Below are 26,563 nucleotides of genomic sequence, written 5' to 3'. Positions count from 1 at the left end.
TTCCCGGTTTGAATGAATAGCAAGCTGCTTTGCTAAAGTCCTTGTGAATCATTTTTACATATGTCATTGTCTACCAGTCCTGCTGGGAAGGACAACTTGTTCCCAACTCTGCGGATTTAATTTGCTTTCTAAACGACGCAGTCACGTACTGAACATGAAAGCTTTATGGGTCCACCAGGTGGAGCTCCAAACTCTTTTCCAGCCCCATGAGAGGGCTCCGTATTCACGGAGATGGGCTTGATCAAAACAGTAGAAATGGGAGTTGATAGTCTTTTCGTTGTGGGATCCATATACTCCAGATTGAACCTAACACTGAGCAACGGTCTTATGGTTTTCAAGATTTACTGGGTAAATATTTAAACGAATGCACATTGAACGAACATTCTAGAATGATCTAACATAAAGCAGTGGCATACATATATACCACCTAACAACTGGAATCAAGCTCTTTGAAAAATCTATCAGGCTCTTTAGACACCCATATGAAACACTCTATTAAATATCATCAGATACAGTAATTAAGATAAATGGATGACTCCCCTGATTAAAGAGAAATCTTACCCAGTATAGTATAGGTGAGTTGGTCTGACACATGGCTTAAGAATTATGTTTTACAAATATGTGAATTTGTTTCCCTGACTCTTGTAAAAATACTTGAATTTAAGTTAAAGTACCTCAAATCAATAAGGAAAAATTCCCAGCCTCCAGCTCCCCTTGCTCACCTGCATACAACCTGGGCTGACAAACCAGAACACGACTAGGTCTCAACCTTCTGCAATAGGACCACAGCACTGGGTCAGTAGTCACAGACCTGCTTCCTCCCACCCCATCTCTGGGCGTCTCCCTGGCCCTGGCTGCCGGCCTACGAACCTGCTTGTTCCCAGACCTTTCGGGATCCAGCAAAGGTGAATGTCTGGCACAGCTGGAGGCCTTCGGGCGCCACTCCACGCCCGCGTTGTGACTGATTCAGTGTTCCATGTGTTGTTACACATTTTGCCCCTCAACACACAGTCCACACAACAGATTTGTGTTTGTATTAAATGAATTCTTTTCCCTTTTCAGGCTACTTTATACTTGGCCTTGGACAGTCAAAGGACAGAATTAGGAATGCATGATTCATTTGCGGTGGATGTGTGTGGATGGCTGTTTCCTAAGACTGAATATCTTGCAAACATTCTCTCACAAAGAACTATACTTCGACCGCAAAGACATCTCAGAGCACAAAAATAATTGAAGTACCTCCAGTTTGTCAGTCCTGAGAAGTTTCTGAGTTGCAGTTGAGCCCGGGACAGTGACAGGTGGACTTCCGGGAACAATGACAGGTGTGGTGGGTAGAATTTCCGTTGGGACTAACCCAACTCCAGGGGTTACAGGTGCTAAGTAAGGAGCAAAGCTAATCGCCGTATTTGTCCCTATTGCGGGACCTACAGGAAAAGTGGGCTGTTAAAGGAAAATAACACAGGACAAAGATTTCTTAGAATAAAACTTTAAAAAGTCACCCGCAAGCGTCATTTGAGCAAAACTTATTCTTTCCATGCAAGACTCTTTGTGCTAGTTGCATAAATCAGTGCTGAACTTTGAAAACTCACTGAACTTCTCTGCTTTTTGTTTAGTAAAAATGAAATCTGTGGAGATCCTCTCTTCCCCAAATCACACAAACACCTGTAAAACATCCTAGAAACCTAACTAGAAGGGCCAGGTTAAATGTTTATTCCTGTGAACGTGTTCTCAGAAAAGAAAATAATTTCACTCTAACCACTCATCACTCCAAACTACTGAATGTTTTAACACGAAGGTGGTAATAAGACTTATGGAATGCTGGCTCATGACCTTTGATTTCTCCTACGTGTCTTTCAAAGGGAGAGGCAGAAAGAAAAACCTTGCTTATCACTGGTGTTTCGGCTGACCAAGCTTATACATTCTCAAAAAGTGGGGACTGCTTGGTATTTTGTTTCGCTCCGACTTACCGGTATATTTCTATGTTCCATCACTAGCATGTACAATCCCAAAATGCACAGGCAGTTTTCATTTAGACCAGCTAGTTCTTGCTCTAGTTTAACTATGTCTAGATCTAATCTTTCTTTCCTGAAAGGTTGGATGGAAAAGTCTGAACTTTTCAATGGGCCATTAAAAGTTGGTTTGGTTTCCTACGTCACAAAATCAATGCAGCAGTGATAAAGGCATACAGTACCTACAAATATACCCTTTGTCCAGGGGTAAGAAGAAATATATTAGAGGGTTATTTTTAAAAGCTTCACCTGAAAATATGCCTTTCAGAAGGGAAATAATGTACCTTTAAGAGAACAACACATTTTGCTTTACTTTAAAAGAACTAATGTTAAAAATTTAAGATGCTAGATGAAAGACTTTTCTTGGAATGAATTTTGCACTGACTTGGACCCGAATGTTTTTTGTTGGTTTGTTTGTTTTTAGTTATTGGATGACTTTTAAACTATTTTTAGGACCAGTTTTCAGATATTTGCGATCACATGTTAATGCAATTTTCTAATATTGAACTATGCTGCTGGCCATGTCACGCTGCTTCTCTATTTGTACCTTCTGGGTGACAGTTTTGTTGCCTATTTATAGCTCAGAGTGAGTTGTTGAACATATGGGAAAAATAATCATCTATATCTATTAAGCAATTTTTTGTTGCCGGCAAGTAACAGAAAGCTATCTCTTACAAATGGTCATGTTGGAAAACAGTGCATTATTGGTAGTTTGTGTGCGGAGTTCTTGCAGAGGCTGGAAGTCTTTGCCGAAGCGATGGCGGGCAGGGGGCTGGCAGAGGCGATCCTAATGGTTTTGGAGGGCTGCTGCCATGGCATTCCCACGAGGGGCTCTAAGATCTTTATGGCTCAGACAAAAAATTCACTTTGGGAAAAAGCTGCAGCATGAGGTCTCAACATGGGAAAATGATGGCAGTTAGGATTTTTTTCCTGCCTTGACTTTCTACAAAATGTTATATGTGTATGTTTTCCATTTTCAACCCATTTGAGTCATAACTACAGAACGCTGTGGTTTTGAGTTAACTGTAGCTTTTATAATTTAGTACCCTTGAAAAGACGCCAAGTGATTTAAATGGTATAAGGACTATATAATGTTAAGATTTAAGCAAATCAATTCTGAAAGGTCATAAATCACAACAGATCAGTGATTCAAGGAACCAGCTCTATCAGAAATGTGGGCGCGCGCGGCGGGGGGAGGAGATTTCATAAATAGACATATCACAAATTTTGACTCCATAGGTCTAGGCTGGGGCCTTGAAATTTGCATTTAAAATTTTTTTACTACCCGATCTGATGTGCAGCCTAGTTTGGGGACCACTGTCATCGATGGGGAGTGAACATAAGTATTAAGAAACGGCAGTACTAATTGTGTAGTTTAACCCGGAGGTTAATGGTAATGTTAACAGAGAAAAGAGCCCCCCCCCCCCATCTCCATTTCTGCCTAATGGAGCAAACCCCAAGCCTCCCTCTCTTAGATCATTCGAAGCCCGAGCCGGTAAGAAGACACAAGTTCAGCTTGTACCTTGACTGTCAGTGGGCTCTCAGAACCTCAAAAGGCATTTCCCCAAACCCTTTTTGGATATCAACTAATCTTTTGCAAAGCTAAATTTTGCTTTCCAAAATATGTTACTTGTTCATCTGATTTAAATCATTGAAAATGAATGCTGTGCAGTTTGTTTTACTGATGATAGCTGTGACACAGTTCACAGAGAGTATTATTTAACAGCGAAAACACAAATAGGAGACGAAGAGAGACATGAATTCGAATCACAGGCTCTGCCAGTCGTTAATTTCTACCCTGGGCGGGAAGTCAACCTCTTGAAGCTTTAGCTTTCTCACCAAAAGGCAAGTAAAACTACTCAGCTTCAGGAGTTGGGCTGAGCAAGGTATTATTTCTCTCTTATTTCCCAGGGTCAGGATTCAAGAAACAGCAGCCAACATTAGTAGTATGAAAAAATTAGTATTAATAAAGTTCCCCCCAAATTATGCATTGATTCTATAACAGGAATGTAATCAGCCTAGCAATATAATAATAGAGGTATAAAAACCTTATTAAATGCTAGCAATTATATCCTCTTTTTCGAAATGCAGACTGGGAAAGTATGTTTCTTGAAATTAAGTTAAAAGTGCATAGGCTTTATGAAGATATATTCAGTTAGATGTCGTCTCTTTTTTAAAAATCGAGAGTTTTCTGTTGAAGTTGAATAGTAAAAAATACAGTTATGGTAATTTTATTTTATTTATTTATTTATTTTTGTCTTTTTGCTATTTCTTGGGCCGCTCCCGCGGCATGTGGAGGTTCCCAGGCTAGGGGTCCAATCGGAGCTGTAGCCGCCGGCCTATGCCAGAGCCACAGCAACGTGGGATCCAAGCCGCGTCTGTGACCCACACCACAGCTCACGGCAACGCCAGATCATTAACCCACTGAGCAAGGGCAGGGACCGAACCCGCAACCTCATGGTTCCTAGTCGGATTCGTTAACCACTGCGCCACGATGGGAACTCCCAGTTATGGTAATTTTAGATATGAGCATATTATTATTATTATTATTATTAGTGACAGTCATACCTATGTCTGTGAAAGGTTCATCTGTTTTCAAAGCATTCTCACACGCAGTGTGGTCTTTAATCTTCTCAATACCCGTGAGAAGTGAGCATGGCAGCCAGAGGGGTGCAAGTGTGACAGGTGAAAGCAATTTAGAGTGGAGACGTTGGTGGATCACTCAAGGTCAAGGCTGTGAGGCAGAGTCAAGGCAAAGCACCCAGGACCCCTGACTCCCAGTCCCAGTTGTTTCTACCCCTCTGCGCTCACTAGACTTGGTTGGTCATTTCTTAAAGCAGAAGGTGCGGGGGGAATCACAAGCTGCCCTTCTGTCTTTGGAGGGTAAAGAGGGGACGCTGCGGAGCCAGGTCCCAAGGTCGCCAGGGCCTCCGGCAGACAGAAGGTGGAGGCTGCCCTGACAGCTATGGGGCGCTGCTGCCCAGAAAAGCGGTTCTCAGAGCCTGGCTTCGCATTTAATTAAAAGGAAATCAGAGTGGAGGCTGATGTCTGAATTCGGGTCTGAACTGGCAGCTGCGAAAAGAAACGGCAGCCCCTCCAGGCGATTCTGCTCCTGGAAGCCCACCAGCTAGAGCAGGAGAACTGGCCCCGCGGTTCCTGCAGGAGGGCTGTTGCCAGGCTGTCTGAGACGAGATCCTTTTGGTCCTTGTCATCTCTCAGCACGAACTGCGGCGAGGGAGGCCCGAGGACGAGAGCCGCAGAAAGGCTTCTGGAAGAAAATCGCGTCTGAAACGCGGGTCTCGCTTTCTTCCGTCTGGACTCCTCACCCCACGTGCCTGTGTGCCCCCCCGGGGCCCTGGGTTTTCTCCCTCTCGCCTCTTCCTTCTCAGCACCTCCCCGCCAGGAGGTCCGGGTTCAGAGGTCACTGGCTCACACATGCGCACACGCTCTGGAAGGTCAGGTGGTAGGGAGGAAGGCAGCAGGTAGCTGCGAAGTCATGAGCGAGCAGCCCGAGGTATATTTATGGCTCTAAAATATAGTCATTAGACTTTTTAAAACGTGGGAGCATGAGAACTTTGACTTCATTTGGAAAGCTTTGGCTTCAAAGGGTAGGTATTTGGCACTCAAACTGAAAGGCTGAAAACATGGCATCCCTTAGGCGTCTCCCTTTACTCCCAGAAGCATCTCTGGAGGGCAGAACACTCAGTGCAAGATCATGTCCCCAAGGACTGGAGCGCACAGGATCTTAAGTCTCTCTCCTACTAAACACCCCGCTCCTAATTCTCCATCCCGAGTGTAGGTGTGAAGAGTGGGTGGTTGGGGAAGGGCAGTGTGCTGGGAAGGAAAAGAAGGCAAGAGTTACTGTTATATTCTACCAGGACTTGGAGAAAGGAGACCTGCCAGGAGGAATAAGGTGAATGCAAAAGAAAATGAATTTGAGACGGAAGAATTATAAGAGGAAAGAATAGCTTGTATTTTCCTTCATCCAGTAAATATTTATTGGTGGTACTGAGATGGTGCCAGCACACTGTGTCTGCACTTACTGAACTTAAACCCTGATGTAGAAGAACAAAGAAATAAAATTTCAATTCACTTTTGTGGGTAAGCAGAAGTGAGGAGGCCTCAGTGGTAGTGACAGAGATGGGTGGCGGGTCACAGGGAGTCCTTGTGAATGAGAGGAAGTTCATACAGCAAGAGTCGCAGGAAACGTCCATCGAAAGCAAAGGCCTTGAGGCAACGAGAGCTTTGTGTGTTCAGAGAACTGAAAGTTTGCTTTTGCTTTTGTCGCAGTGGATGCAGGAGCAGTTACCAACGATGGGTTGGTGAGCTGGGCAGGGACCAAGATCACAGATGACACTAGAGATACGGTCAAGGTTACAAGTTTAGGCTTTGTCTCCGGTGAAACGGGAAAGCACGGAAGGGTTTTAAGTAAGAGAGTAAGAGGATGCCATTGACATGTTTAACAGATTCCTCTAGGAGTTCCCGTTGTGGAACAGCAGAAATGAATCCGACTAGGAACAATGAGGTGGCGGGTTCGATCCCTGGCCTTGCTCAGTGGGTTAAGGATCTGATGCTGCCTTGACCTGTGGTGTAGGTCATACGTGCGGCTCGGATCCTGCGTTGTTGTGGCTCTGGTGGAGGCCGGCAGCTGTAGCTCCAATTAGACCCCTAGCCTGGGAACCTCCATATGCCATGAGTGCAGCCCTAAAAAGCCAAAAAAAAAAAAAAAAAGAAAGAAAAAAAAAGACTCCTCCAGTTGCTGTTTGCAGGACACAACAGAACAAAGCACGAGTGGAAATTGAGAGATTAGGAGGGAAAAGCTTATAAAGTATTTTGAAAGAAAAAGTTGATAGGAGCTCAGGTGAGGCTGCTGGGAGGTAGAGAAGTGGAAGGTCTCGACGGCACGTGCGGCAGGACTTGCCGATGAACTGGGTGGGAGGGGATGTGCTCAGTTTTGGTCTGAAGCTGCTGGTTGCACCTACGGGGATGTGAATGTAGTAGAATAAAAAACTGGTCTTGAGTATGGCAAGTTCCTGCGAGATGAGTCCAGTAGGAAGTAGATATGTGAGCCTGAGGCTCAAGAGGAGAGGATTGGGCTGAAAATAGGCCTCTGGGAGTCCTCGGGCTGTAGATTCACAGCCGTAGGAAGGGATGCGACGATGAAGCAGAGGGTAGATGAGAGAGCGGTCCAGCACTGGGAACAGGAACGAAGGGGCCTCCGCATATAATAGAGGAAAATAATGGGCAAAGGAGGCAGGAGGCAGGAGTGATCAGACAGGAAGGGTGTTCCACAAAGGAGAGACGACTACACGTTAGTAGGAGATTGAATGGATACAGCGAAACTGAAAGTCACCCTTGGTTTCGCACTCTGGAGGTCCCTGGTGGAGAGATTTCAGCGGATAGGCAGATGGGAGATAGAGGGAGTGGAAAAAATAGCCACAGCTCTTTAAAGAAGTTTACCTTAGAGGGAAACCTAGAAATGGAGTGGTCCTGGCTGCTCTATGCCTATCCATTTATTTGTCTTAAGCATCTTCTGCATGTATTAGTTTCCTGTGGCTCATCTAATGAACTCCCACAGACGTGGTATCTTAAAAACAACACACATGTAGTCTTTCATAGTTCTGGAGGCCATAATCAATTTCCTTGGGCCAAAATCAAGATTTTAGCACGACTGTGCTCCCTCTGGAAGCTCTAGGGAAGACGCCGTTCCCTGTCTCTTCCATCTTTGGGCCTTGGCTAACATTCCTTGGCTTGTGGCCACATCCCTGCAGTCTCTGCCTCCATGGGCACACGGCCTTTCTCCTCTTCTCTATGTGTGTCAGCTCTCTCTCTGCTTCTCTTACAACAATACTTGTGACTGCATTTAATCCAGGAGAGGTTCCCCCATCTCAAGATGCCTAACAGTCACATCTGCAAAGCCCCTGTTTCCTTGGAAGGGGACATTTCCAGGCTCCAGGGTACCTGTAATTGGAGGGCCGTTATTTGGGCTGCTAACTGTACTGGATCACTCATTCATTTCTAAGCCTCTGAAGTTATTTGTTTGTAGAGTTAATGACCTTGAAGTTTATTATATTCTTTGTTCCATTTTTCTCGTGATTTAAACACACCTCTATGAAAACATGTAAATGTGATGTTCCTTTTTCATGGAATAATGGGGATGATTGTCTCCTAATCAATATTTCAGACAATATGTAAACATAATTTTCACAATAGTCAACGAAGAGCGTACGGCAGGAATGGGGTTTTCTTACGAACATGGCCCCTACTGAGGCGCAAGGCAATCCTTCCCAATTCTAAATAAGTTAGCGGAGGATTAAAATGAGTGAAACATAAGGCACTGTTACTCTGTCGACCTACATGGTTCTAAATTTATTCCCATAGACATTATTTAATATGTATACCTACATATTTAAACATTTAGGTAATATAATAAAATTATTTCTATGTATGTATCAATGAAGAGAACCATGCATTAGATAACATGTGTGTAGTTTTAAAGAGAACCACTTAAATACCTCTATTTGGTGTTAAATATACCTGTGTTTTCCTTACATCTCAGCTAACTCTTACTCTTCCTTTAGGATGTACTTTTTTTTTTTTTTGGATGGAGGTACCAGGAATAGGATGTACTTATTTGGGATTTTCTCCAAGCAGCCTGTCCTGCCTCAACTGAGATCCTAACTCCCTGAGCCTGCATCTGCCTTTGCCCTTTTGGGAGTCTGTCTACACCCAAGACTGAATCTTATTTTTCATCCTGGATCCCCTGCCCCTGTACTTTTTTACTCTGGCAGAGCTGGTTCCTGGCTACTTTGCGCCATGATTCTTGGGCAGAAACCGGGAGACAACAGAATTGCCAACAGTCTGCCGGGATTTTCTCCCCTCTTCCCGGACCATCCTCCTCTTCCCACTTCATCTCATGGACACACAGTAAGAACACTGACCTCCCTGGTAGCTGTCCCTTTGAATGTAGCAGCTTTCAATTGCATAGAATTTTCACACAATAAAGACTGATTTTTAAACAACTGTCTTTTGTGTATGTACTTTTTTTAAAAAAGGAAATTTCACTCACTTCACTGGCTTTGTTTTTTGTTTTTTTGTTTTTTTTTTTTTTTAATTAGCTTGTTTTTGACAAAGAATTTACAAATGTAAACGAAAGCTGCAAAAGCCAAAAATGCACTCCTTCCCCCCAGGGCCTCATTCCTAAAACAATCTCCAGACCTTTAAGGAAGTAATTCCAAACACTGTGAAATCCGGGTGAAAATGTTACACAATCCATATTCATAGACTGAACTCCCTAGGCATTTGGCCTTGGGGACCGCCCTGCAGCTGCCACACCCTTTTCAGGCCTCTGAGACCGGAGGCTGTGGCTAAAGCGGCCCTCTTTGGGGGGCGGGGGGCTTCCATCTGGCTCCAGGAGGAGCAGACTGCACCGAGCACCCTGGTCCAGGTGTCTGAGTTGAGGCCCAGCTCCACAACTTATTAGCTGGAGGACCTTGGATAAATGCATTAACTTCTCTGGTTGCTCATTTTCCCTTCCTCAAAATGACACCATTGAACTGAATAACCTGTTACATTGCTTCAAATGTCTTAGGCATCAAAACCTCTTCTTTCTACAGATCATCAACTCATACCCTAAATGAAAATGGACAATTCTTTCTTTCGAAGATGGTTCCAATATGGAGTTCACTTGTGGCAAAGAGCTGGGGTGACACCGATTTCCCAGATATTGATTAGAAACTGTCTTCGCGGGCTGTGGCCACGTGTGCACTTTTCCATTTAAATAATCTCAAACCCCCTGTTTTCAGCATCTATTACGCAGCAAAGCTATTTGCTGTAATTGTAGCCAAAGAGACAGAGCAGAGGGAGGCCATTTCAGGTCAACACGGCATTTCTGGGACCCACACTTTCATCATCCAGCCCATTATTAGCTGCACTGTACTCACCACTGGGTGGAGTGGGGATCCTGGAAACAGAAATTGCATTTGCTGGGCAAGCATTGCTGCTGCAGTTTTTTGCTGGATCAAATTGTTCCTCCCGTTAATTTCTAGCTGAGTTTTTAAATGCGTTGGAGGGTGCAGATACTTGCAGTTCTCTCTTGAGCAACGGCCCTGCAAAAAGGAGTTTTGGCGTTAGGACTGTTATAAGTAGCTTTCAACTCCATTGTCAGCCACTGCACAATCATTCCATATAGACAAAGGGGTGTGTGTTTGTGTGCGCACATTACGTTTGTATGTACAACAGAGCTGGAATGTAACGGTGAGTGAATCAGTCACTAGATGCTGGTCAGCCGAGGCCAGTGAAGCATCCTGAGATGATGTCGTTTTTTAATGGATGCTAACTGACAAAAGACACTAAAGAAAGGTGACTGCTGAGAGCAGAGCCAGACCCTTCCTGGCAGCGTGGAAGGCAGTTGAGAGAGGGGCATATTTATTGTGACTTATCAAAAGGAGACTTTGAACTTGCTAAACACTGGTTTGTGCATGCTGGAGGGATGACAAAAAAGGAATAATTATGTGCCAGCTTTGTGCAGGGGGGATGGTAGTAAGGTTGTCTGGACGCGTGTGTGCGCTCCAGGTTGGCCAAAGACAGCCCTAATTCAAATTATGGGAGGAGAGGCAGGGCTAGGGTAGGAGGGGACATTCTTTAGTAGCTGATGCGTGGGTACAGTTTCCAGGCGTAAATTCAAATAATCACCTGCAACGGATCAGTTTGCAACATGAAAGCTGCTGCCCTGTGTCCCCGCCCCACCACCGCTGTATAAAACTCAGTGTCATGATATGACATAGTGCGGAGTCTTTACGGCTCAAGTACCATGCGGATTGTAAAGTTGGCAAAGTGAAAAAGAAAAAAGAATCAGGTGACAGGTGTGCCGAAAACCAGTCCTGAAGAGTCCCGGCACACGGTAGTGTTTATACTGAATTCCCAAGTTTTCCAAACTACCGATGGAGCAGATCATGTTGTTGTGTGAATTATGCAATTTCTGGAGAAACAAGAGCGAAACGTGTTAACCAGTATGAGGACTGTCATTCCCAAAGGAATTAGTCTATTTGCAACCAAGGAAAGAGAACACGGGTTTGTTTACCAGATATAAAAGTAATTTTCAAAAGCGAGCTGGGTGGATCTGGGGAACCAAATTTGTTTATAGTCATCCTAATTCTAAACATCTGGAGCTCTCACGCTGCCTCCCGCTAATTTCAGCTGCACTTTTGGCAGCTCAGGCAGTGGGAATCGCCCAGCGCCGCCGTGGAGAAGGGCAGACGGGGGTCCTGGGCTCAGTCTTGGTGGTCCACACTCATCAGCTCACGCTGTCCTGAGGCCCCAGTGTTGGCCACACGAGAGGCTGTGTCACCCTCTGCAGGGCCGACCCAGGAGCAGGTAATGGGGACCTTAAAAGGACTATGGTACGTTTCTGCTAAAGTAATTCTTAACACGGGGCAAGGTCATGTCTCCTTAGTGTCAAGTTCATACTGTGCATGTTTCATTCGGTTTCCTAAGGTATGAAATAGACATCTTAGGTCAAGTATTGGAAGGTCTAGTGTGAAAATACAGGCACACTGGACCCACAGTTTAAAATAATCCAAATCAAAGCAGTCTAAGGGAGTTCCTGTTGCAGCTCAGTGGTAATGAACCTGACTAGTATCCATGAGGATGCAGGTTCAATCCCTGGCATCGCTCAGCGGGTTAAGGATCAAGTGTTGCCATGAGCTGTGGGAACTAGTCAGGTTCTTAACCCACTGAGCCACAACTGGAACTCCAAGACCCTACCTCTCTTATCTCTCCGGAAACAGTGTTTAACCAAGGGAGGAAGAGTTAAAATAAAACAAAAAAGAATCCCAGCGGCCACAGGAAGACTTTTCCAAGACATTTTTATCTTTATTTCTTGGACTAAAATTGGGAGCCGCTATTTTTGACGCTTGTGTTTTGTTTCACAACGACATAAAAAAGTGCTTTATAGTTCTGCTCCCTGCCCTCTCCCACTCGGTTCCGACAACTTGCTTTGATACTCAGCAGTGTTTGGGTGATGATGCGTATCCTGACAAGTCTTACACCTTAACAAAAACTTCCTTACAAATTGTTTACTGTGTCAGATAGCTCGTTATATTTTGACAGCAGCTTTTCCTGTAGGATTTTAGAGTCCTATAGGATCCTTTACTAAAATTCTGCTGCCTGGAGCTTCCCGGGGCTTGAATGCATATGCCTCAGATGTCTGTGCTGCAACATCCTTCAAAATATTAATATAAGATTGAACTGAGATTCAGAGCTGTTTCTTCAAATGTGGGTACCTGGAGAAATATCCTGTAGAACTGAATATCATTTTATATATAAGATATTTGATTAAGTATACTTATGTAGCTTTTATCAAGTTTTGAAAGAAACATTTACTCTATGGAAGAACCGAACAGCCAGTCGAAATACAACCACATCTAATCCTCTACTTAAAGAAAATGACACACAGGAGTTCCCGTCGTGGCTCAGTGGAAACAAATCTGACTAGCATCCATGAGGACGTGGGTTCGGTCTCTGGCCTCGCTCAGTGGCTTAAGGATCCAGCATTGCCGTGAGCTGTGGTATAGATCACAGATGCGGCTCGGATCCCATGTTGCTGTGGCTCTGGTGTAGGCCAGCAGCTACAGCTCCGATTGGACCCCTAGCCTGGGAACCTCCATACGCCACGGGTGTGGCCCTAGAAAAGACAAAAAGAGACAAAAAAAAGAAAAAGAAAATGAGACACAAATATTTTTTCTCTCTTTGGTAATGCGAACGATATTCCCTTAGTGCGTGCGGCGAGCCAGGCATCTCTCTAAACCTTGTGCCTGTATTGGCTCATCTAACTCGACAACAGCCCTTAGAAGAAAACAATCAGTATTTTCATTGTGCAGATGAGAAAACTGACGCATAAGCGATTCAAGTAATTTGCTCAGAGTAACTCGGGTAGGAGAGAGCAGAGCCAGCTCGCCCAGGCCTCTGCCTCCAAAGTCTGTGAGCCTAACCACTCCTCTCTCCCCATCTCACAGATTAGCAGACCCAAGCAAATGATCTTCCTCCATCCCCAAATCTTTGTATCTTTTCTATTATATTTTAAACTGTGGGAAGTAGCCTATTATTTTATGAAGGGTAATGCTAGATTTTTACCCTCCCTGGATTTTAACTATTGCTAATAAATTGGCTGGTAGCCTGGGAACGTCCGCATGCCCTAAAAAGGAAAAAAGAAAAAAAAAGAGAGAGAGAGAGAGAGGGAGGTAGACTCCAGCTCCTGGAAGGGGACTAGTGCAGCTTTTGTGGGGTGGAGTGGGCGGGCGCCATTCCAGAGTCTCTGTGAAGAATCTTCTAGAACAGGAAAACAGGAGCCCCCACCAGGGGCTAATGTGGAGATTGCAGCCCTCAGAGAGGGGCCTAGCTTCCCCCAGGGGGGCTATACCATGTATAGAATGACAGGTGGTCTGGACCATGGTCCCCATTGTTCTTGATGTATTTCCAGGCTGGGTCTCATGCCTGCCTTCCTTCAACACATACTTATTGAGATCCTACTGTGTGCCAGGTGTTGTGCTAAGTGCTAGTTAACTAAAGATGACCAAACACAAGATAAGCTGCCTCTCCTCCTGAAGCCTGCAGTCTAGTGGCAAAGACCTCTGTTAGCCAAAAGAGATAAACATGTAATGACAAATTGTGGTCCCTGTTCTGGAGGAGAACGCTAAGGAGAACAGTGGGAGAGGGTCTGGGGACAGCTCTGAACAAGTGACATTTAAACTGAGACCTGAAGGTACCTCAGAAAACTAAATATAGAACTACCATATGATCCAGCAATCCCACTCCTGGGCATATATCCAGACAAAACTTTCCTTAAAAAAGATACCTGCATCCCTATGTTTACTGCAGCGCTATTCACAATAGCCAAGACATGGAAACAACCTAAATGTCCAAAAACAGATGAATGGATTAAGAAAATGCGGTACATAAACACAATGGAATACTACTCAGCCATAAAAAAGAATAAAATAATGCCATTTGCAGCAACTCGGATACAACTAGAGGTTGTCATACTAAGTGAAGTAAGTCAGGAAGAGAAAGACAAATACCATATGATATCACTTATATCTGGAATCTAATATATGGCACAAATGAACCTTTCCACAGAAAAGAAACAAACTCATGGGGCATGAAGAATAGACTTGTGGTTGCCAAGGGGGAGGGGGATAGAGTGGGATGGACTGGGAGTTTGAGGTTAGTAGATCTAATCTCTTGCATTTGGAGTGGATAAGCAATGAGATCCTGCTATATAGCACAGGAAACTATATCTAATCACTTGATCCATTAGCCAACATATGAAAGGATAATGTGAAAAAAATGTGTATATTTATATACGTATGACTGGGTCATATCTGCTGTGTAGCAGAAATTAACAGAACATTGTAAATTAAATATAATTATTGATATATAATATATAAATATATATATATATATAATATAAGTAAATATATAACAACTGAGACCTGAAGAAAGAGAAGAAACTTGACAAGGGAGTGAGTGGTGACTGATGCGTGTGTGTGTGTGTGTGTGTGTGTGTGTGAGTGCGCGTGCGCGCATGTGTGCGCATGTGTGCGCACGCATGTATTTGTGTGTTGAGGGGGAGAACGCAAGCTGAGGACAAGAGGAAGAGGATTTGCTCGAAGAATGTGCCATCTGGGGACCTTCATGAAGTTTCTCAAGGCAGGAGCACAGAAGGGGGTGTGGGTTGCAGCTGGAGGATGATAAGAGATAAAACAGGAAGAAATAGATCAGCACCAGGTAACAAAGAACTCTGGGCGTGGTGTCAAGTTGAGGGCTGTGGACTTCATTGCCACTGACAGTTTCCATGCAGGAGAAGAGCAAGATCAGCTCTGCGTTTTACGCTCCAAGTAAAATCTTACCCTGGTCATTAGGTTTTACGTCTCTAATTTTGTTACACTTTGTATTGCTCGGAATCCCCTGATTTAAGAACAATAGCAGAATTCTGGCATAGTTTACACAGACTTTGTGCAGTTCATTCTACCTCCAAGAATAATCTCTCCTGCAGGAAAATTTAGTTTAGGGAGAATGCTTAGAAGCAAAAAAGAATTTCAAGCTGAATTAATAAGTTTGTTAAAATAAGCGACCATGAAAGATGCTAATACAAAATACCCATGTTGACTCGCAACAGGATGAAGAAAGATGCTAAATAACTGTAGTATGTACTTGGCAGGACGACAGATCGGAGCGATCAGAATTACACGGTCATTATATTACAGGGCATGGGACAGAATAAACGCAGCTTTGTCCAAGAAAAGACTTCACAGTCAGGTTGGTGGGAGAAAGGAAAAGCGTAATTGAAAAATGAGATTTTCTAATTGCTTATTTTAAAACAAGTAATTTTTGGAATCTTTTCCTAGGATGCTTCTCATTGAAAAAGTCGATTACAATATGGAAGCAAAAAAGAAAACAGATTAATTAGGAAATTATGTAAAGGGATTAACAATAGGAGTTTTTTGCCCATAGGAATAGCTCACAGACAACTATATCCCATTGGTTTTCCATGGGAAAAGCAAGGGATTTCATATGAACTCCAATCCAAACGGACAACAGGCCCCTGCTGTATCACGCCGGGGTCATTTGGATTGTTTCTCAGTGTGGACCACGCCACTGATCAGCAGACTCTAAAAAGGCCCTTCTGGGGGAGAATTCCCGTGGAGGGCTGGGATCACAGCCTGAACTACTGCCTTCTGCCTCTTCCTGTTGGATCTCGGCTACGTCCTGCTTTCGCCATGTGGCAGTGTTTTCAAGGGAGCAGGCCAGGCTGTGGAAGGGGGAATGATGACTCAGATATGGGGCAGAAGGTCCCACCCCCAACGTGGCCTGTGGCAACACCCATGTCCAGAGCCTGCGCAGGAGCCCACGGACGCCATGGAAGAACCGTGCAGAGTCCCTCACATTCCACACGTGTGCAACCAAGACAAGGGAACCCCGATGTCCCAGCAGATACTCCTGTCCCAGAGGGACAGTCCTGAAACCTGTTGTGTCTTGAAACCTTTCTCGTGGAAGCAGTTTAAACCAGTGGTAAAAGGGAGCAGTCTCTGGAACTGGGCTTTTTGGGCTCGACATCCAGCTCTGTTCTTACAATGGGCCCTTGTGGCCTCCAGCTGCCACGTCTGTAAAATGGGGATGACAATGGTCCCTGCCTTGCAGACCTTGGTAAGGATTAAGATTTCATGCTAGAAAGGGTGTCAGCAGTTCCTGGCACAGAGTGAGCCCTGTGTTTTCATTATTACCCTTCTCCTCCTCCTTCTCCTTATTATTGCTACAAACGCCTTCTCTGCAGAGCCGAGAAAAATGCATGGTATTAAAAACAACCATCCTGGAGTTCCTGTCGTGGCGCAGTGGTTAACAAATCCGACTAGGAACCATGAGGTTGCAGGTTCGACCCCTGGACTTGCTCAGTGGGTTAAGGATCTGGCGTTGCCAGATTCAGCCCCTAGCCTGGGAACCTCCATATGCCATGGGAGCAGCCCAAGAAATGGCAAAAAGACAAAAAACAAAAACCAAAACCTTCCTGATACTAGTTAGGTTTTTATCATAGTGCTTCTCCCTGGCTTGTCTATCAAGCCCTTTAATGCTTTATTACTCTTTTTTTTTTTTTTTTTTTTTTCCCCGAGGGTTGCACCTACAGCATATGGAAGTTTCCAGGCTAGGGGTCAAATAGGAGATGCAGCTGCCAGCCTATGCCACAGCCACAGCAATGCTGGATCCAAGCCATGTCTTTGACCTACACTGCAGCTCATGAGCTCATGGCAACAACTGATCCTTAACTCACTGAGCGAGGCAGGGATCCAACCTGCATCCTCATGGATACTAGGCGGGTTTGTTACCGCTGAGGCACAACGGGAACTCCCAACACTTAATTATTCTTGTTCTCACAATCATGACAACGTTGGCCATTTCTCTCTTCAGAAGAACCTAAGATCTGTTTTTCTTCGATATTCCTGCTGAAACTTCCCAGGGGGGAATAATGGAGTTTAAAGCAGCTATGCATTATAGTGGGGAAAATCCTGGAATTCTGGTTGTGGCTTCATCCCCAAATGGTTAGATGAACTTTTACAAAAAATTCATAAGAGTCTGTGCCTCAATTTTCCAATTTTCTCATCCATCAAACGGGGGTGACCAGATTCCCATATCTCACCTCCTTTTGATGGTTGTAAGAGCTCAAGAGACAGCCAAAGTGGCTCTGAAAAAGATCATAGTTGGCCATACATTGTTGATTCCACATCTGTTTCTCCCTCGAATGCTCCTAATCTAGCACAAGGGGAAAGCCACATAAACCAACAGTTACAGTAAAAAGTGACACCGGGGACAGATGTTGGCAAGAGTCCACATGTTCTGAGAACTGTGAGAAGTCTGTGTGACATACGAGGTGTGAAGGGCATCAGCCAAAGTGGCAAATTAAGTCTAGGAGGATTTATTAAGTACCTACAGTGTACACAGCTTGAAAGCGGAAAATTCAATGAAGTAGACCACTGCTTTGGTCCCTGTGACATGTAACTTGTTCAGCAGATGCTAAGTGACTAAACCGGCTGGGTGAATCAGAGACTCACAGCCTCAGTTTCCCTAGTTTCAAAATCTCTCAAGGTTTTTGAAAGTGGGAAAAAAAAGTGAAGGCCTTGATTTGAGCAGGTAGCAGATTTATGCCGATTCATCATTTTTCTGGGTCTCAGTCAGGTGCAAGGGCTGAGCTTAACACTTGACCTGAACCTTCTCTTCCTTCTCCAGCACATTTCCAGAAGGATATGGGTGAGCGAAAGGGTGGGGGAATAAAGTGGTAATTTACATCAGGGCTTAAGTCATAACATTCACTAGGGGATTGAAATAGCATTCCTTTAAAGCAAGGGACAAATTAGGCTTTCAGACTTCTTTTGAATTTAAATAAACTAATTGAACTACACGAGCTCCTTGTATTCTTAGTTCCAACTACATAACATAGCAAATAAAATACAAAGCACATAAAGGCATCCGAACTAGAGGAAGCTTGTAGATTCGGGAATCACGACAAGGGAATGATAACCAGAAGTCCCATCAAAATGAACGATTGCCCGTATCATCAAGATTATGTATGAATTTACAATAAGCACTTACTGTTTATTAGTAGTTTAGTTCAATTTCTAGTGCAATTCATTTTTTATAGTCTATATATGCTATATTCTCTTGATCAATAGCAGTAAATACTGTACTGAGTAAAGACAGATTAAAAAGAGAATATTTATAAACTTCTCTTCTCCAGGGCGTTTTCCTTTTTAAAAAATTTTATTATAGGGAGTTCCTGTCGTGGCGCAGTGGTTAACGAATCCGACTAGGAACCATGAGGTTGCGGGTTCGGTCCCTGCCCTTGCTCAGTGGGTTAATGATCCGGCGTTGCCGTGAGCTGTGGTGTAGGTTGCAGACGCGGCTCGGATCCCGCATTGCTGTGGCTCTGGCGTAGGCCGGTGGCTACAGCTCCGATTCAACCCCTAGCCTGGGAACCTCCATATGCCGCGGGAGCGGCCCAAGAAATAGCAACAACAGCAACAACAACAACAACAGACAAAAAGACAAAAGACAAAAGACAAAAAAAAAAAAAAAAAAATTTATTATAGTTTATTGACAATGTCCATCAATTTCTGCTATACAGCAAAGTGACCCAGTTATACATACATATATATATATATATATACACACACACACACACATATATATACACTCTTTTTCTCATATTATTTTCTATCCCAAGTGATTGGATAGGGTTCCCCGTGCTATGCAGCAGGACCTCATTGCTTATCCACTCTAAATGTAACAGTCTGCATCTACTCACCCCAAATTCCCAGTCCATTCGCCTCCCTCCCCCTTGGCAGCCACAGGTCTGGTCTCCATGTTCATGGGTTTGTTTCTTTCCCACCGACAGGTTCATTCGTGCCGCATATTAGATTCCACATATAAGTGATAGCATGTGTCCCTTTTTCTCTTTTGCGTCCATGGTGTGGAGGCAACATGTAGGAAGAGGTAACGAAGACTGGAGAAGGAGCCAGATGTGAAAACCAGCAAAAGTCACCGGTGCTGATAGGCAGTGACCACACCTCCAACCTGACCCACCACCCATGATCACGGTACAACCGTGCGTGCTGGGGAGAATAAGAGAAAGCGTGAAACATGCTGTGTAGACGGGTGCAGAGGTCACAGTGGGAACTGTGGATTGGTCTGCGTTTCTTCCTGGAAAAGATTATGAACAGGCATAATGCCCCAGGCCACCATCTCCCCCGGATCTGCAGCTGAGGCCCAGTGCCCCCCGAGGCTGGTGCTCTGCCCTTCCTTAAGGGGAAGTCGCCAATGTTCTGAGTCTGCTGTCTCTAGATTTCATTTTCGCCAGCCTCTTATGCCCCGGAGGCTGGAAAACCTTGGGGCCCCGACTAGTGCTCTGCAAGTAGGTTATTATCATCATGCCAGGGTAACTGCCCCATTCCTTCCAGCACTGTTGGCATGGGCCAGTAAGAGCTAGTTTGTGACCATTTTAATAAGACATAAAAATTAACAAATGGGGAGGAGAGGCAGCGAAGCTGTGTTGTTTGTAGTTTGCCATTTCAGAGCATGTTTCAATCTTTCTTTTAAATGGATTTTGGATGCCTGGGAAGTTTGTTTAATTAATTAATTTGTTTTAAATTAATTGGTTTATTTATTTATTTGTAAACCTTAAGACTCAAGTTGATTTTTTTTAAATATGCTTTAAACTACTCTGAGCATCTCTCTGTCTCCCGATTTACTAATGACGTGAAAAAGCTCTTTCCATTGTTTTCCTCTTCGGCTTCTATCCTGTTCTCTGTCCTTGAACCTGGGCAGTTTAAGTTTCTCGTGCTACTGTGTCTTATGATTGGAAGGAGCTGCTTGTCGGTTTGATTGAGAGGCCAAGCCCTGAGTTTACTGATGAAGACGATCCATCCTGTTAACTTTATATGTTAACTGAAAATGGTCAAGAGACTCAGGGAAGCCAAAAACAGCCCATTTCCCAGAGATTTAAGGAAACTAAGTTCCATCCATCAGACGCTTCATTTAAAAATCATTTTTAAATTGGAGAAGTAGCCGGATGTGTAACTGGCTCAGCGGTAACAAAACTGACTAGTATCCATGAGGACGTGGGTTCGATTCCTGGCCTTGCTCAGTGAGTTAAGGATCACAGGTTGCCTGAGCTTTGGTGTAGGTTATAGATGTGGCTCGGATCTGGCGCTGCTGCGGCATAGGCCTGCAGGTGCATCTCCTATTTGACCCCTAGCCTGGGAACTTCCATATGCCATGGATGCGGCTTAAAAAAAAAAAAGACAAAACAATCATTTTATTTAACTAAAAGATAAACGTCTTCTGAATCACAGAAGAACACTGGTTAGTGTGGATGATGATGTATCAGCACAAAACCAGTCTAGTGGATGTTTGACTTCAGAGAGTCTGGACTTCCGGGCAGCACGTTCATCAGCACGAGCTTCACCGCAGTCAAGGGTGAAACAGAAGCTCTAGGAAATACACTATCCCAGCATTAGGATGCGGGGGTGCCGGCCTTTCTGGTCCATGTCTCATACTTCCCCTGGGGACAGGGACCCTCACACGGTGGCCCTCCGTGCAGGTTATCAAGCATCTGTTCTCCTTCCTTCCCTCCAGCAAATCTTACTGAGCCTCAGCACAACGTGCAGAGCCCTGGGATATCAAATGAGCAATCAAAACCTAGACCGAGCAATGCCGGGACACGGGGGATTCAAGGCGAGAGGTGCAGACATTGCAGGGAACGCTGCCTGGTTTAGGGGCCAGGTGACTCTAGAGGAAGGGACATTTCGACGGAGATCTTTATTGGATTATCGACGGGTACACGCAGTGGGGAGGTGGGTGGTAAGGCTTAGTAATTTAGAAAATCACAAGCCAGGCTCACGCATAAGCTCTCTGTGGTGGTCAAGTTCCCGAAGCCCCCTCAATGGGCTTTCACACTGCACCTGAAACAACGTAAATGCTCAGGAAATATCAGCTGCTGTTCTTATTGTCATCAGTTGATTAGCATAATCCGTATGATCAGAAGCTGGTCATTTTCCAAAGACGTGAAATAGATCCAAAGACACAAACCTTCTGTCATCGATCGTCTCTTTCAGTCTGATTTAAAAACCATGTGGTGAATCACCTACCCTCACAGAGGACTTTCTGGAATTCGGACACAGGTAGACGATCAGCCTTAAAGTCTGACATTTAGTGGGTATGAAAACGACTGTCCCACGCAGAAAAGAGCCACAGTCCCAAGTGTGTGTTTTCCCCCTTCTCTGGTCACTCCAGCCCCTTCCCCCAGACCCTAGCACCTCTTCTCCTGGATCCCAGGAATCAAAGAGTTAAATCCAGCCCAGCAGGTGGGAGGGGGCTCCCTGCCCAGCTCTGGTGCATTCTGATTGGCTGCTGACTGCCTGGGGGGTATTTCTATTGAAATATTTTGCATATTACACCTGATTATAAATATACTTGTAACAAAGCCCGAGTGCCCTGGTTGTTGGTGTCCAGCTGGGGAGGCTTCTGGGAGGAAGTCAGGGCCCTTGAGAGGGGTGGGCAGGACGGGGAGAAAGATGGGGAAAAGACGCAGAAACCAAGGCTGATCGGGCCAAAACGCACCGAAGCACTGGAAGGAGATGGAAGGGTAGAGTGTCCTTTTCAGGGTGCATTCTATTTTTAGTAACAAAGAAAAGCACGCTCCTCTCAGGCTCCTGTGGGTTACTGGCTGTCCTGGGACTGCCCTGCAGACTGCACTGCAGCCCGAGGCAGCTGCACTTGGCTCGGGACACACAGCCAGGGAGGTGCTCGCAGGGCCCCAGCACCACTGCAGGGCCGGTTCTGCACCGCTTGGGGTGGGGGGACGGGAAGCTGAGCTGTGTTGCAGAGGAGAGGGGAGGACTTCTTGGGTCTGTCCCCCAGGGCAGGAGCTGCAGGCCTCCATTCCTTTATTCATTCAACAAACATGGTGGAGCATCTGCTCTATGCCAGAAACTGGGATGGAACTGCACCCAGGGTACTGCGGTGTGATCCTACTCTCAGTAAAAATAGCTGAGACTTATATAATAGTGCACGTATCATGTACCAGGAGTTTCTAGTGCTTTTGGTAAATCACACTCTAACCTTCAATACAAGGGCTTAACAGAGGAACCGTGAATATTCTTATCTTATGGGATAAAAGGGAGGCACAGAGAGGGGGAAATAACTTTCCAAGGTCATGCGAGTAGGGGGGCTTTAATCCAACAGGGCTGGTGTCCTGTAAGGAGGAGGTGAGACACTGTGAAGAGACACGGGGAGAAGGCTGTATTTCTGAGTCAAGGACCTTCCGAAGCTGCCAGAGCCTGAGGGAGGCCAGGAAAGGTCCTTCCCTGGACCTTTAGAGGAAGCATGGCCCTGCTGACACCCTGGTTTCAGGCTGCTAGTTTCCACAGCGGTGAGAAAATACATCTCTGTGGTTCTAAGCCGCTTGGGTTTGTGGTACTTGTTCCAGCAGCCTTAGGAAATGCGTACAATCACCTAAAAAAATGCCAGATCATGTCTATTTGTTTCCATGAGTTTGGAGGCTACACCAGCAAAACTATCTTCACACAAAGATTTAGTTCTGTGGATGGGTATTTGAATTTGTTTTTATAAACCCAGGTTAACAAGCCTCCCTCGTCTTATCAAAAAAAAAAAAAAAAATGCACCAAACTCCCAAATCCTTAACATGTACAATGATTTTCTGCAAATGAAACTAGTCAGCCTAAACGCTATCTGATTTTTCATAGGGAAGACTTAATAGGAGAGATTTATTTTAGTAAAAGACAAAATGTTTCACTAAAGAACTTATTAGTAATGCATAAAGGCCTACTGAGGCTCTGAAGATCCATTTTCAAAGAGAAATGTTGGGATAATTTTGCTCTCCTGATTACAGAGAAAGGCTTGATAAAAACTGTCCTTGATATTAAAATTGCATGGAAGAGGCAGATGCGGGTGAGGGTGGGGAATTATTCAGTCAAGCAGGAGCGGAGTCAAAGAAAACGGGTAAACCTGGCTGGCATCTTGAAGTTGCTTTTAAAAAGGTTAAGATGCGTTTCTGTGAAGTGAGGCCACCTTCAGAGATGCTTTGGGGCACCGGGGATGATGGTGGGGCAGAGACACGGGGAAGAGGCCGTGTTCAGCCTGCGTCTCTCCTGAGTCCACCCTTCTGACCACAGCACCCATTCACTCCCTCCCGGGTTCCCAGGACCAATCCTGAACTGAGGCTGGGTGCTGTCCCTGGCTGATCCAACTCCGTCACTTGCTTTGATGGCCAGATGACTGTCTGTCCTATGCCCCAACTTTCTGCTCCCTCTTCGCCCTGGATGCCCAGTGGGTACCACAGGGCTTCTCTCTTTACCTCCAAGTTCCAAGTCTGAGAAACTGCCTCTCTGGGCTCTTTCCCCTGGGGCCAGAGCTCTGCATCCGAGAACCATGTGGCCACTGGGGCAGCTGTGCCCACTGCCAGACCCGCCAAAGACCACCCACCTGGATTTGTCCACACTGTCGCCCACCCTCAGGCCGACACTCTGCTAACTTTTCTCAGGCTTCCTGCTGCTGAGTGTTTCTCCAGAATGTAGTCAAGAAGGTGGGCAGCCCCGGGTGCTGTGCTAAGCGTCTCGCCTGCCCCGTCTCAGACAAACCTATCAGAACGGGAGGTACTATTAATAATATCGCCATCTGATACATGAGAGAACTGGGACCTGGTGAGACTGACCATCCTGGCCCAGGTCACACAAGGAGCAAGAGGCAGAACCGGGATCTCAGTAATGTGACCCCTGAGCACTGCTCTTAATCACTGTGCTTCTTTCATATACTTAAAAAGGTGACATTTAATGAATGCTTATGTTGTGCCAAGTATATGCTGCTAACCGCTTTACAGGAATGAGCTTAGTGTTCATCATAAGTCTCTGGGGTAAATCTTTTATCCTCATTTTGCAAATGTGGAAACCGAGGCTCAGAGAGGTTAAGTAACCTTCCCAAGGCCACACAGCTAGTAAGGGGAAGATCCAAGATTTGAACCTACCCAAGCAGGCTCGGCCACCACTGCGTATTTCATGAGCACTTCCTCCGTGGCAGCGCTATTCATAGCACTGGAGAGAGAATGATGAGAACAACAGGCACGAGTTCCTACCCTCGTGGAGCTTACATTTCTTGGGGGAGGACCGACACCACGCAAGAGCAAGAAGTAAAGTCGATAGTGAGTGTGATGGTTGATAAGTGCTGTGGAGAAAAAGAAATGGAGCGGAGACAGGAAGTGTGTGGCTGGGGCACTTGGCGGTTTTCTTAGAGTGACTGAAGGAAGCCCAGCGAGAAGATGTCAGGTGAGGCCTGACGGATGCAGGTGGACAAGCCTGGAAGACTCTGGAGGAGACAGTGCCATGGTCCAGAGGCAGGAGTGTGCCTGGAGTATTCCAGGCTAGAAACCAGGGCGGTGGGGCTGGAGCAGAGGGCAAGAGGGCAAGAGCAGAGCCTGAGGTGGGAGAGGTAAGAGGTAGGATGCCCAGAGCGGGGTGACCAGGCTGGGCAGAGGGACTCTGGCTTTTACTCTGAGTGAGGTGCACAATCACGGAGGGTTAATGCACTAGGCGATATCACCCCGTAGGTTTCCAGGTTCCTCACATACTTTTAAAATGTATTAGCAACTTTAATAAATAATGAGAGTGCATTATGTCAGACTTCCAATCACTAAATATTGCTGATCTCATACAGAGCTCCATTTAGCACTGCCCTTGTGACCAGGGAGCATCCCAGAGGCCGGGAGAGCAAGAGAGGCTGAAATACAAGAGGATGGGGGGCCGGGCGGAGGGGGGGCACAGTCCCCAGCCCGCAGACCTCGCCCACTCTCTTCCTTGAAAGGAGATGGGGGGCCATCCCCACAGCCTTGTCCTCAGTCTTGAAATCCCAACTGCTGGGAGTGGATCAGGCCGGCTCACACCCACCCCCCGGAGCCGCCCTGGGGATAAAGCCATCCATCAAAGGCTGTTTAAGCAGCAGCCTGCAGATGCATCTCTCAGAGGAACAGCAAGAGCAGAAACAAAAAGGTCTTTATGACAGAACCTGGAAGAGTCCTGGTCAAACCCCTGGCAACCCATTTGATACCTTACAATAGCAAGTACTTCTCAAATCTTATTTCCCCTGTTCACCCTACTGTTCAGTAAGATTTTTACTTATTACTTTTTTTTTTTTTTGTAACAGCTGCACCCCAAGGCATATGAAAGTTCCTGGGCCAGGGATGGAATTCAAGCTGCAGCTGAAGCAGCGCTGGTTCCTTTAACCCACTGCACTGGACTGGGGATGGAACCGGCACCTCTGCAGTAACCCAAGCCATTGCAGTCAGGTTCTTAACCCACCGCACCACAGTGGGAACTCCATATTTCTTTAATGTTACTTTGATTAGGTCACGAGTTTCTCCTGCTCTGCCCTCCGTGATGGGGCTGGGCCTAATGACATGTGCTGAGAGGGCAGGAGTGCTGCTAGACAAGTGGAAAGGAAAGGAAGCAGGAGAAACCACTGACAATCTGCCTCAGAATAATCAAACTGACAGCTCAGTTTCTATTTTCAGGATTTAAAGGGAACACATTGGACCTTCCTTTAGCCTGGCAAACGTGAGGATCTAGCAAAGAGTCACCGGACCTTCAGAACTTAGAATGCACCACTGGTGGGGGAAAAGAAATGTAATTGTAATGTATGCATGTAAGGATAACTTGATCCCCTTGCTGTACAGTGGGAAAAAGAAAAAAAAAAAAGAATGCACCACTGGGGGCCTGCACTTTGAAGTGCATGGTCCTGAGGTATTAGAGAATTTACTTCTTTTTGGCATCTGTATGTGCAATTCCTTCTAAGAATTTTCTGGAACGGACTTCACCCTGAAATTGTCAGGGCTCCCCTCTGTAGAGTATTGTTACCCCACTGGAGGGGTGTTTCTGCCAGGGGGACCTGGCCGTGTGTGCCACCAAACACTGCTTGGAGACCACGTGTAAACAGTGTCTTGCAAATACACACATCACAGCCTCCAAGGTTATAAAATACTGTTGTCAGGAATAAAATACAGATGGCAACACACACTAGTTCATTGAATTCATAGTAGCTATTGTAAGGGGTGTTCTCAGTCAGCAGATAATAAAAAAATACAATCAGTAGTCTAGGGGCTCAGAGAAACCTTTTCAGTGGCAAAAAAAGGAATTTTAATTCCTTGAACACTTACAAGCAGTAAATGATAAATAATAAATGAATGTAAGTTGTGGGCAACTGTTTTTAAACTCTGAGTCAGCAAGAGCCACACAAAGAAATATTCCTGGGTCTCGTGGGTCTCTGAGACCCTTTATTGTAGACTCATTTCTTGGAGATGTTTCCTACAATTTCTGGTCCAGGTTTTTTACATCGAAAATCACCCTGAAATCATTAAAACTTCACAGTGAAATAACTTGTTAATCACTTTGCTCAAGTAACAAAAATACTTGCGATATGAAAAATATCTCAAGAAAATAGCA

The 26,563-nt window shown here is 45.3% G+C and overlaps 1 protein-coding gene and 1 long non-coding RNA gene across 31 annotated transcripts in view; one reads left to right on the top strand and one right to left on the bottom strand.

The window, feature by feature from the left end:
- The window catches only part of MBNL2 (muscleblind like splicing regulator 2), a 159,849-nt gene that overhangs the window by 45,419 nt on the left and 87,867 nt on the right, over positions 1-26,563 (bottom strand). For 20 of the 28 annotated variants that reach the window (XM_084982154.1, XM_084982157.1, XM_084982156.1 and 17 more), the window contains 2 exons: positions 9,953-10,117; positions 1,240-1,440 (listed from right to left, as the gene is read on the bottom strand). In XM_084982154.1, the coding sequence (XP_084838280.1) occupies positions 1,240-1,440; positions 9,953-10,117 (366 nt within the window). The remainder of the gene's footprint in view (positions 1-1,239; positions 1,441-9,952; positions 10,118-26,563) is intronic. The other 8 variants (XM_084982161.1, XM_084982164.1, XM_084982163.1 and 5 more) reach the window with 1 other exon arrangement.
- LOC110255848 (uncharacterized) overlaps positions 1-26,563 on the top strand; it is a 131,323-nt gene that overhangs the window by 81,858 nt on the left and 22,902 nt on the right. The window contains exon 4 of one of the 3 annotated variants that reach the window (XR_014819777.1): positions 19,033-19,153. The exons of 1 other annotated variant lie outside the window; for it this stretch is intronic. This is a non-coding gene — a long non-coding RNA (uncharacterized LOC110255848). Of the gene's footprint in view, positions 1-1,062; positions 4,249-19,032; positions 19,154-26,563 lie in introns of those variants that run through there. One more of the 3 variants, XR_014819780.1, reaches the window with a different exon arrangement.

Source organism: Sus scrofa, chromosome 11 (genome assembly GCF_054392235.1).
Source record: "Sus scrofa isolate SSC_HxYL_T2T_F1_AM1 chromosome 11, Sscrofa_HxYL_maternal_Yorkshire_Landrace_v2.0, whole genome shotgun sequence".
In the NCBI taxonomy this organism is placed as follows: Eukaryota; Metazoa; Chordata; class Mammalia; order Artiodactyla; family Suidae; genus Sus; species Sus scrofa.
The sequence above is the reverse complement of the archived record's forward strand: the minus strand, read 5'-3'. Positions and strand labels throughout refer to the sequence as shown.